The sequence below is a fragment of the Protopterus annectens genome, chromosome 6.part0 (assembly GCF_019279795.1).
Source record: "Protopterus annectens isolate FY-2018-M chromosome 6.part0, PAN1.0, whole genome shotgun sequence".
Lineage (NCBI taxonomy): Eukaryota > Metazoa > Chordata > Ceratodontiformes > Protopteridae > Protopterus > Protopterus annectens.
This window is the reverse complement of record NC_056737.1, coordinates 707,905,437-707,918,934: the sequence shown is the minus strand read 5'-3', so window position 1 is coordinate 707,918,934 and position 13,498 is coordinate 707,905,437. Positions and strand designations below refer to the sequence as shown.

Sequence of the window (13,498 nt, the reverse complement as noted above, 5' to 3'; positions counted from 1 at the left end):
AGTGTTCCCTCAAGGTGTGCAAGGTTTCCCCAAAAGAAAAATCCTCAGGAGGAGATACAGAGGGAATGGACTGCTCCGCATCAGAATCTTCAAAAGGGGAGAAAGAGTGTTCCTCTACATCAGAATGATCTGAAAAAATGGAGCCCTGATCCGAAGAGGGAGAATCTTCCTCCACTCTGGGTCTCTTGTCTGGAGGGGGTTGGGAACCCCTGATAAGAGTAATTAAACCCTCAGCCATTTTAAGCATCTGCTTTTTAGGCATGGGGCCTGGAGATGGGCCCTGAGCAACACGCCTCTTGGGATGCCTGGCTGATTTAGACTTAGTAAAGGCCTTAATTGAAAAGGAAGATGAGGGTCTAAAGACATCATGGGTGGAAGTGGACCTGTCCACATTAGGAGGCTCAACGCTCACAGTGGCTTCGGTGGTTGTAGTCTGGGTATGGGCCGAGGTACCTGCGGTCTCGGTTACAGAAGACCCCGCCAAAGAAGTGTCGTCGGTAGTCAGGGACTGCATAGGCATCTCGCTGAGAACCAGACCACGTGTAGCCGGTTTTGGCGTGGTGTCGGTGGGGACCACGGTCCTCGCATGTCGGTCTTTGTCCTTGCGTTTTTTGGACAAAACGGTAGTCGGAGTCTCCGTCGACATTTTATAATCAAAGGCTTTACCGAAAAAGTGTTGGGCGAACTCCGCCCGACGCTTAATAGTGCGCTTATTGAAAGTAGTGCAAAAGCGACAACCCAAGACGTCATGGTCTGGGCCTAAACAAGGTATGCAGAGGGAATGGAAATCCTTATGCGGTATTTGCTTCCCACAAGAAATACAATTGTTAACTTTTTCTGACATTGGTCTGAGGCAAGAAAAATTTCAAATTTCCCCAACGGGGTACTTAGCTTTAATGAAGACTTCGGTTTCCAATTTTTCGTAAATTCAGGAGCTGGCCGACCGGCACTTGCGAATTGCTTCTGCTTCGGGCACCGCACGGCAAAAAAGACTGAAGAATATGGCGTCGGCTGTGTCTTATATACCCATGTCGCACTGACGTCAGGGAAGAGAGCGACGGCAACCGACGCCAGACCAAGACTTTGGAATTCGGCCGACCGAGGACCCGCCTAACGGCAGAGAACCCATCTGTGATTACTGCAGCTGTATGCACGATGAACATCATGGAAGAACTTGAAAGATCAAGGGGAAACTAAAGCTAAACCATATTTCTCAAGGAAATTTGGAAACAAAAAGGAAAATATAGGTAATAATAAATTAAGAATGTGCTTAAGTTATTCTAGAGATGTAAAGAGGTACACTAACATTATAAATAAACACTGGAATATATTAACTACAGATGGTCAAATTAAAGAGTTAGTAGGAACTAAACCTCAGTTTTCTTTCAAAAATAAGTAGTGCCCGAAGAGAAGATTGTACATTGATAGAGAATTAAGAGATAAGGCAGGGGAAAAGGGGACCATACCATGTGGGAAGTGCCATTTTTGTAGTTATATATCTAAGGAAACACAACCTCTGATACAGGGGAGATTTTTGAACTGAGAGTCAGTGCAAGATGTGATATCACATGTAGTTTATTTAGCTACATGTCAGATATGCAATAAATTTTACGTAGGGAAGACAGATCGCCCATTAAAGGATATAATTAGGGAGCATATTATCATATAAAGAAAAAAAGTAATTTTAATGCACTAGCTAAGCATGTAGTAGCCACTAATGAACAACATGCATTTAAATTTGTTGTTTTAGGGAGAACATATATTAGCACAAAAGGGGGTGGTATTAAAGCTAGGACTGAAGAGAAGGAAGCCAACTGGATTGTTAGGTTAAGGGCTAATTCAGGGCATGGTTTGAATGACCCTGTCCTCATGAGACCTATTTTGAAGAAAAGGCCTTTAAATAGATAAAATGCACTTTTTTTATTATATAATTTATATTCTTATACTTTTATGGTTATTTTTAAGTGAAAGTATAAATATACAAGTTTAAATGTATTCATGTTTGCAGAATGTGTATATGTTTTTAAATTTTGTGTATTAGAGTCATGTGACTGATATTAAGACTATATAAGGTGCGTCTTTTTAATGAATGTTATACACCTGAAGAAGCAATTTTGCGAAAGCGCTAGTGTACCATTAAAGCAGTGTTATAGTGGAATCTAGATCTCCGTTCAATTCTTTGGAGTTTGAAGACACTTGGATATTCTGGATATACTACTGAACTGGAGCCTTACCTTTGCAGTTTTTTTTTTTTTTTTACTTATTTTTAGTTGTGGACTTTTTGTGTATTTCTACAAAGGAGCCTGGTTTATATTGGGTTGTTTTCTTCATATAATAAATATTAATGGTTTACATTACACTCAGTGGCTATCTTAAGCATGAGAAAAGGATTAGTCAAAGGCAGTCCATCTTTATGAAGCAGCAAAAACTGCAAGGAAAACCCAGGCAAGCTACAGTCTTCACGGTGTAATATCTTAAACCTCCTCTAGTGGAGCCCCATGGGATATATGCAAATTAACCCTTAAAGTCATCAAGTGTTTCAGCTACATGGCTTCTGAATGCCCATGACTTTTTTTTTTTGTTTACTTTTTAGTCATTATGGTTACATTCAGGCCAATAAAGCCAAACCTCACTAATTGTGATAACTGGTTGTGTGATTTAGCAGTGATTTATTGGCCTGAATGTAAAGACTTAAAACGTAAAAAAAGTCTATGCATTCAGAAGCCATGCAACTGAAACACTTGATGTCCTTAAGGATCTGTTATGTATGCTTGCCACTCTTGTTTCTGTGTGTTACACTACCTTAGAGTCTAGGTTGTACCTGGAAAGGGTTTTCAGACCAGAGTACCTACCTAGTTAACTTCTTCTTTTGGCTGCTCCCGTTATGGTCGCCACAGCGGATCATCTGTTTCCATTTCTTCCTGTCCTCTGCATCTTGCTCTGTTACACCAACCACCTGCATGTCCTCTCTCACCACATCCATAAATCTTATCTTAGGCCTTCCTCTTTTCCTGTTACCTGGCAATTTCATCCTTAACATCTTTTTCCCCAATATACTCTGCATTACTTCTCAGCACATATCCAAACCAACGTAAAGTTGCCTCTCTGGCTTTGTCTCCAAACCTTCCAACATGGGCTGACCCTCTAATATACGTATTCCTAATCCTGTCCACCCTCATCATACCCAGTGCAAATCTTAACATCTTTAACTCTGCCATGTCCAGCTCTGACTCTTGCCTTTTTGTCAATGCCACTGTCTCCAACCCATATAACATAGCTGGTCTCACTACCCTCTTGTAGACCTTCCCTTTCACTCTTACTGGTGCTCGTCTGTCACAAATCACTCCTGACACTCTTCTCCATCCTGCCTGTACTCTCTTCTTCACCTCTCTTCCACACTCACCATTACTCTGAACTGTTGATCCCAAGTATTTAAACTCATCCACCTTCGCCACCACTACTCCCTGCATCCTCACCATTCCTCTATCCTCCCTCTCATTCACACACATATATTCGGTCTTAGTCCTGCTGACCTTCATTCCTCTTCTCTCTAGAGCATATCTCCACCTCTCCAGGGTCTCCTCCACCTGTTCCCTACTCTCACTACAGATCACAATGTCATCTTCAAACATCATAGTCCACGGGGCTCCTGTCTGATCTTGTCTGTCAACCTGTCCATCACCATTGCAAATAAGAAAGGGCTCAGAGGTGATCTTTGATGTAATCCCACCTCCACCTTAAACGCATCCGTCACTCCCACCACAGACCTCACCGCTGTCACAATATCCTCGTACAGATCCTGTACCACTCTTACATACTTCTCTAACACTCCCGACTTCCTCATACAACAGTTAACAAATGTATAAATACAGAGATCTTGCTGTAATCTTACCATACGAGACATACCGTTTAGGACTCAGAGAATGAAAAGTAGGCATAAACTCACTTCCCATATCTACTTATTACCCTGGACAGCAGGTGTCTGTAGAAGGTGAAGGCTATTAAAGGACTGCTGCTACCATTATCAAGTCAGGCTTGGGGATGGGGTCTCTGACCAAAAGTTCCAATTGTTAGGAAGCCATAGGATAACCAAAAAAGAAGGTGTAGTCACACTAGTCAAATACTAGTAAACCAAAAGAACAATATTGTGCGCAGGTAAAACAATTAAAGCACCAAATTCTAGTCTTAAAAGCACTTTTTATTGGGAAACAGTAAAAAAAAAAAAAAAGAAATTTTTGCTTTCATCTAATAACAATATCACCAAATACATCTTCAGAATAATCCCACTAAATGGAGGGTCTGACTTGCCTCCTCTGGCAGGCTTATCATGCTTTCAGCAATTTTTGTAATGCTTTATGAATTACACAAAATATACACCAAAAAACTTGTAAAAAGTCTAAAAAGTTTCTGAATGCTGCAGCAGAGTTCAAGTTCAATGGCATTTCATCCCAGTTATCATGAGACTTTATCAGAAAAAACAACAAGAAATTGCTGAAAACAGGATAGCCTGCCACAGGAGGAAAGTCAGACTCTCCAGTTAGTGGGATTGTTCTGAAGATGTCTGTAGCGATACTGTTACTCAACAACAGGTCAACTATCAGTACCAGGCCCCATATGCCAGTAGCTGCCTTAAGTATCACATTGACATTAATGGCAATGTTAACATCGGAAACATAAATACTGGGGCTGTGGCTCTGAGGTCAGGAGTTCCGTTACTGTTGACAGCTTTTCAAATGTCACCACTGGCATTGGATCAATAATCCTGGTCTCCTTGGTAATGGAGCTGAAAACATGCACCAGGGAGGAAAACCTGAAGACCTGGTTGAGAATAGCAACTTGGAAAAAAAGCATCTATTCTACCTGAAACCAGAGAGGGATACGCTGTAGATATTTTGTGCTGATTTCTGATAAAACTTTAAACAACTTGTAATCTACCTCTGAAGGCAACAAGGAACATGCTGAGGTTGGTCTGGAGGTAACAGTTTTAGAGACTGCTTTACTAGACAACAAAGTTACACTAGGTGACTTAACCAGCTTAGCAAAAAAGACTGGAAATATTAAAACTTCCAAAGCAACTGCAGGGACCACAGAATGGATTTTGAATTTTTGGCATTAGGACCTGAACGGGAAGGTCTTTACTTCTCAATCCCATGCTAAACCTTACTCTTGATTCACCTAATGATCAAAAGAGGAATAGTAACTGTAGGATCCCTAGTTAAGGCCGACTGCTGATGTTCTGGTTTCTCTAGGTGTCAAGGAGGTGAAGGCCCTGGCTGAAAGTGTTTTCTCAACACGAAAGCATTTTAACCTCTGTTTACAGTCCTGGAAAGCACTTGCTGTAAAATGACTGACTAATAAAACATCTAGTCAGATCATGCTCTTCTCCAACATAAAAGATACTCAGCATGTCTGTCCTGTGACAGAATTTCACACTGCCACTCCTGGACTACAGGCTCAACAAGTGTAATGAGAAATGGAACCAACATTTTTTTTTACAGACAGGAAGTTCAACATAATAAGAACGTCAGCAGCAGTAGGTCTCATTTTCTTTTTTTTTCAGTTAGCAAAGCAGGAAAACTAGAAACAATGCTAAAAGTGCCAGAAAAGGAAGACTTAGGGAGGGGTGCAAACACAATAAGGAAAAAGAACGTAAAATATGAATGAAAAAATCATCTGACCGGAAACTGATGTTGGAAGTATAAACTTTTAATTTAGAAAGAGGTAACCATCAGACTTGAAACATTGCAAAATTATCACAAAAGGAATTTTGTACTCTGATGCTAATGGCTACTAGCACAGAGAGGAAAAGAGAACAGAAGGGGTTTCATAATCTTGGAAAGTTTTATATGCCAAACAGCCTGACAGTATTAATCCTGTGGTTAATGAGGCTAGCCTTCCTCATATCAGAACAGTATTTATGAATCCCACCCACAAACTCTAACAAAGGCTACATCACAGCATCTGATTCATAAACTGCAACATTCTGACTAAGGGCACTTATATGAAACTAAGGATATGGTCACACAGCTAGAACACAAAGTTAGGACTCTGAAATTTCACCCTCCCACCTGCAATCTAATGCAAGACCTTTCAGAAATGCATTGCTAGCTTACCGCAGGAAGCAACTGTGTGCTTACAGAAATGAATAGCCACAGCCATCACTTTTGGAATGTATAACTGTCTACGGCGGTCACCTAGGCAAAGTCCAATGCATAACAAAGGGTGCAATGGACAGCTACTCTTAACTTCATTTTGTTTTACCAAGACAAAGCTAATGCTGCTTTACTATCCCACTTCAAAACGGTTTCCTAAAACAACTTTTTCAACAGGGTGCATATTGTTAGGTGCACGCACCAAAGCAATCTTAAAGAAACTAGAGAAAAGCAATAACCAAGAAAAATGTTTTCCGTTACGACAAGGAAGACTAAATGATTTTCCCACAAACAGAACAGAAAACAAACCATATTTCTAATTTATATAGTTACGCACAGAGTTCCTCAAACATATTTCAGTTTTGCAGATGTTTAAACTACTTTACATGGGAGCTTTCTTACCAGAACTGTGTGCATTCCCATATATATTCGACTCAGACAGACCAGAGAACACCAACAAAGAGCTAGAAGCAGCCCATAAATGAATGGATACTGAAAAAGAAAAACAAACAAAGGCACGTGAATTACTAATAGTTCAAATGTTTAACAAAATCACTAAAACACTGCAAAGAAAACAGTACAGTAGGCTCAGAACAATTTGACATATTTTTGTAGTTAAAAAATTCCTACTAATGTAAATAAAAATATGATTTAAGATAAGTCTGAGTTGTACAAAAAACTGAAAAATGGCTATTCTTTTTTAACCAAGCACACTGGTTTAGACTATTCATAACAAAAAAATCCACATGATATAATGCATGGTGTTTTGAATCTATTAACTACAGTATTTACTAAACTTCCCACAAAATGAAAATGAATACAGTAAAATGTCACACAATACACGTTTTTCCCACTTTTTAAATTTTCTGATAGGCATTTACAGTAACAGTAGAGATACATAAGAATTGGCCCTAATAACCAATTCACAGGGAGATCTCAGCCATTCCCATAACTACGATGGTGAGAATCACATAGTAGCTTTCCAGGAAGTTTTTTTTTTTTGTTACAACATCTGTAGACCCTAAAATGCCGATACAAGCATCACTGCTGCACTAGCGTGGCTAGTCCTACTCTTCTTACAGTGCTCTCCTGCCACAGGTACCCTCTACCCTCTGCCTCAGTCTGACCGAGAGAAATAATTCCAAGTCTGCAGAATGTACCGCCTAAATCAGAAACACAACACTCTCCATAATTACAGGAAAGGTGATCTCCTAAAGAATTATTTTTACAATAAGTTCTTATGCAGATTATGCTCTGCAGGACATCTCATTCACATACATGAAAGTTCTCAATGTTTGAAACTGAGACAGGGTAGTTTTAGATAAATCTCATGGTCCATCACTCCAAAGTCCATTAATACATTTTTAAAGGGTTCTGGTGGTCAGTATATGTTTGTGAGTGTCTTAACATTAACAGCAACTATTAAAACTTCTGTAATCATGTTTTCCATGCATGCAAGCCAAAAAAAAGAGAGGACCTTTAAATTACACGAATGGTACTAGTTGCTGCATGGGTACCTCTTTCTTGTCAAATTCTACACTTCTTTTTAGAATGCCACCCAACCAAACTTCACTTCTAAAGGAACATTTCAGGATTATCACAAACAAAAAGTTCTCATGTATGCTCAAGTAAGTCATGCTAAGTGGACATACAGAGACAGTAGTACAGATGTAATTACATATTTACTGAACAACATTATTAGCCAAGCAAATCTTCACTATGCAAACCTTGTCCGCTCAGTCAGAATGTCATAGATGTCATAGTCTGGAAGAAAGGCAAACAAGGTAACAGTAAGTACTGAAAACAGAGATGTGCATTATCAGCATTATTACTGCATCAGTAAAATCATGATGAAATAATAATATAACAAATAAAAATACAGAAAAGCACTCCAAATGCAGCTTCGTAACTGCTGAACTGCTGTCACAGTATCATAACCAGATGTAAAGTTTTTTTTTAAAGAAGTTTCACAGGTTGCTAAAAGTTTATCAGTTATGGTAATTGTTAACTGGGATGTATAGGTTATAACTCAATAAAATACAGGATGCTACAACATGCTTATGCAGGATGTTACTTACATAGGTTCATAGGTTCATACTAGGCTATCTGCCCTAGGGCATTTATAAGCCTAGCCAGAATGTGTTTGGCTTTCGCCACCCATTTTAAATTTATTTTGCTATGCCCTTTTTCGAGGTTAGTATACTGTGCCTCTGTCTAACACTGACACAGAAGTGATACCCAAACCTACGATCTCCCATCCACTCATCAAGATTCCTCTTGAAGACAGTCAATGAGGGACTCTGCCTAACCTGGACTGGGATTTTATTCCAGCGTGAAGGGAGCCTCTGGGTTATGAATCTGTCCCTCCAGCATGTCCTATTTATTTCAGTGCTGAGGTTCAAGTCTCTCGAGCGCGTAGCTCGATGGGATTTGGATTTTCTGAGGTGCAGCATGTCCATTAATTCCGGTTTGGACATGGCTTTATACGTCGGGCACAGATCGCCTCTGAATAGGCGGTATGCCACTGAGTAGAGCTGGAGTTTCTTTAACCGGGCAGCATATGGCATCTGTTTGAGCCCTTTGATCCTCTTGGTGAGGTACTTTTGGGGTCTTTCCAGTTGCTGCAGGTGTCTGGTAAGGTACATCCCAAAAGGGGCATTGTACTCAATTATGGGCCTGATGAGGGATGAGTAAAGAGGCACGATGACGTCCCCTGATCTAGATGTGAATCCCTTCATGATTAGGTGGGCTATATAAAATGTTTTTCTAACCACTTTGGCCATGTGGTTGTCAAATGAGAGATTGCTATCAACTTGGGTCCCCAGGTCCCTAATTACTTCTTCTGTACTTAATGGATTACCACCTATGTGGTAATTTGTGGGCACTTTTGCCAAAGGGGATGACTATACACTTTTTGGCATTTAGCTTGAGGCCATGGCTCTGGTACCAGTTGTCTGTTTCTATGAGGCCCTTTTGGAGGATGCTTGTGTCGGCTGGAGAGTCGATTATGGCGCCCAGTTTGCAGTCATCTGCGAACTTGGTCAGCCACAGTCCTTCCGTGTTGGCCTGTACCTCTGAGAAATATACACCGAACAAGAGAGGTCCCAGGACTGAGCCTTGTGGGACAATTTGTAACTGGTTTGGAGTCTGACATGGCTCCAGCAATTCTAACCATGTGGGTTCTGTCCTTGAGCCAGTTTGCAATCCATCTAGTGACATAGGGGTTTATATTTAAGCTGGTGAGCTTATCTATAATGCCCGAGTGGGGTATTGTATCGAAGGCTTTTGCGAGGTCCAGGTAGGCTGCGTGGACCACCTTCCCCTCGTCAATGGCTTTGGTGACTGTTTCAAAGAAATCAACCAGGTTTAAGAGGCAGGATCTGCCCTTAAAGCCGAACTGGGTAGGATCCAGTGTTTGTAGGTCCCCAATATCTTTATTTATGAGGTCCATGATGATCCTTTCCATAGCTTTGCAGACCGAGCTAGTCAGGCTTATGGGGCGATAGTTTCCAGGATCCGTTGAGGCACCACCTTTATGAAGGGGGACCACTGTTGCTGTACGCCACTCTTTGGGCACATATCCTGTAGTAAGGCTGAGATTGAACAGTAGTTTTATGTTTGGGTTTAGCTCTTCTTGGAGTTCATGTAGGACGCAGCCCGGGACACTGTCTAGTCCCATTGATGCTGTGTTTTTTGCTTTGGAGAGGGCGGCTCTTACCTGAGCATCTGAGATGTCAGGGGGGCAGCATTCTGCTGGGATAGATATTTGCCCTTTTGGTGGGGGGGGAGTTTGCGCTGAACCTGTCAGCTAGGATGTTGGCAATGTCTGTGGTTTCAGTGTATTTTTTGTCATTTTGGACTAATTCTGAGCATATCTGGGAATTACCACCCAGGTTCCTAACATAACTAAAGAAAGCCTTGTGATTATCCTTAGTGTCCTGTGCAATTTTTCTCTCGAAGCTGGCCTTAGACAATTTTATGAGTGCCCGTAGTTTTTGCTAATACTGATCAGTGATGCCTTCCCTTTTTGGGATTTTGCTCCATCATTTAGTAGCTTCCTCCTTCTATTGTATAGTTTGTTTATGGCTGCGGTCCACCAGACAGGATGTCTGCCTTTGGAGGATTGGGTCTTGGTTTTATTTGAGATCGCATGATCCATGCATTCCTGAAGGTGTTCATAGAATGCGTTTATAAAGGATTCTGTGGTCTGGGCCGTATTTTCCACAGGCCCGGGGGCTTTGAAGGATTCCACCTCAGTTTTGAGGAGTGTGAAATTTGCTTTAGAGAAGTTTTTCACTGTGGTTTTCTGGGCAGGGGGTGGGGTCGGGATGTGAATATCCAGTGAGATTAGTTTATGGTCTGATCTTACCAGTGAGGGATACACTTCTGGTCTGGAGCATAGAGTCCCCATGTTGGTGATGATCAGGTCCAGTATGTTTTCCCCTCTTGTGGGAGTGGTAACAAGTTGTTCCATAGCATTTGAGTTTATAAATTCTAGGAACCTTTGGGCTAGGGTGTTGGAGCTAGAGTAATGCTCCCAGTCTATGTTTGGGTAGTTGAAGTTGCCCAATATAATGGTGTTTGGAGAGATCTTCATATTTTCCAGTGTTCTCAGGAAGGCCGAGTGGGGTTCCTGGGTTTGTGAGGGTGGTCTGTAGCAGGCTATAAACTGGAAGGCAGTTTTACCCACTGTTAGTTGCACATGGATAGTCTCTAATGCTTCGTGCTTTGCCACCAACCTGGAGGTGTGGGTATCTTTGATGAATATCGATACTCCCCCTCCTTTTGTGGTTCGGTCCAAGTTTTGGGGCCGAAAAGCATGGTATGAGGTATAACCTGGTAGTGCTGGGGTGCACTTCGGAGCCCTGAACCAGGTTTCTGTTACTGCAAAGATATCGATGTTCTCCATGCTAAGGAGAGTTTCGAGTGCATGCATCTTGAGGTTTAGACTTCTGGCGTTGAGTAGCATTACTCTTAGTTTATTATCCCTTGTGATACCTATGGAGGTGGGTTTGTCTTTTGAGCCTTGCCTAAAAAGCGCACTATGGGGGTAGCAAGAGCCTTTGCCAATATTCAAAAGCCCAGGGGTGACAGGTGCAAGCCGTCCCTAGCGAAGCATCGTGGCTTGTCGAGCATATCATCCCAAGCTGACAGGCATTGGATCCCCTTTGAATGACACCAGTACTTAAGCCAATTGTTGAAATTGATCATCTTGTCTTCATATTGTGGCATCATTCTTGGTGAGGGTAAGATGCTACTCAAGGTCAGGGTCATACCAGCCTGGGCTACATGCTCAGAGAGCTCCTTTATGTCTCTTTTCATGTAGTCCAGGGAGGTACGTCTCAGGTCATTCACACCAGCATGGACAATGACCGAGTCATATTATGTGGTGGATCCTAGCGCCCGACAGGCTGCTCACCGTGACCCTCTCCTTGTTCAGCCTGGTGAGCGGGACGTCAGTGTGCCTGACGATAGAGTCACCTATTACAAGTGTATCAGGTGTGTTGTTTAGTCTTAAGGGCCGTGACTGTTCGGCACACTGGCTTTGTGAGATATGTGTTGCACATGTTTTGTTTTGGGGTAGCGGCTGCTTGGGTGTCTGCTTTGGAGGTCTCTGCTGCTTGCAGATCTTTATTTAGAGCCTCCGAGTATGTTTTGTGTGATTATGTGTTTGGTTTGCTGTTGTGGTAGGTCTATGTGAGACTGGAATTGTAGTGAGTGTGGTTTCCTTCTCCTCCTGACTGGTTATGCCAGTACCGAGTTGAGAGAGCTTAGCCTCCAGTTTGGCTATATGGTTGCATCTCTCACATGTGTTGGAATTTGTTGGGAGGAGGAGAGGGTTGTCTGTGTACATGAGGCAGTTGTAACATTGCCTCAAGATTCCCAGATTCACCAGCTGGACCGGAGAGGAGATTGACAACTGACCTTTGGACATGCTAGAATAATATTGGGAATTCCTTAATAATTGAAAACCAGGGCCAGTGGGGCGTGAGGGTGTAGTGCTTTTAATTTTTAGTGCTGACTTATAGAATTGCTTTAGGGAGCAAGTGCCAGGTAACTTAAATGCAAAAACGACAAACAGTAACTTTCTTTCAAGTGAAACAAGGAAATAAGTACAGTAAGCAATGCAGATATCACTAGTGATCTACAGAAGCGCTGAGAAGCCGCGTATTAGGTGGAATTAGCGTTCCAGGGAAATAACAAGCAAACAAACAACAAGCATATAAACAAACCTAGATTCAGCAGGCCTGGATCTAGTCTATGCTACAGCAAACAAGGTGTACCAATTTTAGTAAGATACAGTTCAAATATTCAGGCACTATAAACCTTTAACCAGAAATTCCCAGCTCAGAAGGGCAGAGTCCAGCCTCTTCTTCCACAAGAGTGCAGACCACAAACCTTCTTAATGTAAAATAACTGGCCTGAAGCCCAAGTGCTTAAACCAGAACTAATACACTTTAAGAATAACAGACACTGGGCTCTCAATCAGCAGTTCCCAACTTAGAAGGATGAAAGCTACCTGTCCTGCCACCACAGTGCATGCCACAAACCTTCCTAATGTAAAACAACTGGTCTGAAGCCAAAGTGCTTAATCCAAAAGACTTAGAATGATAGCTACAATTTAATCAAGTTACTACCAAGCAGTAATAAATACAATTGAATACTTTAGAGAATGCCTGGATTAGTGCTCAAGTTACACAAACAAAGCTAGATCCAGCAGGCCCGAATCCAGTCTATGCCACAGCAAACAAGGCGCACCAACTTCAGTAAGAAGCAGTTCAGATATGCCATGCACTATAAGCCTTTAACCAGAAATTCCCAGCTCAGAAGGGCAATTCCCAGCTCAGAAGGGCAGAGTCCAGCCTCTCCTCCCACAAGAGTGCAGACCACGAACCCTCTTAATGTAAAATACCTGGCCTGAAAGCCCACGTGCTTAACCAGAATGAATACACTTTTAGAATAACAGACACTGAGCCCTCAATCAGCAGTTCCCAACCTAGAAGGATGTAAGCTACCTGTTCTGCCACTACAGTGCAGACCACAAACCCTCTCAGTGCAAAACAACTGGTCCGAAGCCCAAGTGTTTAAACCAAAAGGCTTAGAATGAGTTACACCAAGCAGTAATAAATAGAATTGAGTACTTTTAAGATGATGCAAAAGTAAAAAAAAGTAGGTAGAAACACAAGTACAGTAAAAGCAGATGAAAATGTTTTTTTTTTTCTGAACAAGTGCTGAGATCAAAGAAGCAGATTTGAGTGCTGAAACTAGAAAACTGGCTAGTTATAAGAAAAAAAAACTAAGCTAGAAGGCTTCCCTCCAACACAGAAGGGCTTGGGGGCTCAGAA

General features: G+C 41.8%; 1 protein-coding gene across 1 annotated transcript in view; it reads right to left on the bottom strand.

Annotated features, from left to right (window-relative positions):
• SGPP1 (sphingosine-1-phosphate phosphatase 1) overlaps window positions 1-13,498 on the bottom strand; it is a 178,207-nt gene that overhangs the window by 98,624 nt on the left and 66,085 nt on the right. The window contains exon 2 of the mRNA XM_044074392.1: window positions 6,555-6,644. Within this exon, the coding sequence (XP_043930327.1) occupies window positions 6,555-6,644 (90 nt within the window). The remainder of the gene's footprint in view (window positions 1-6,554; window positions 6,645-13,498) is intronic.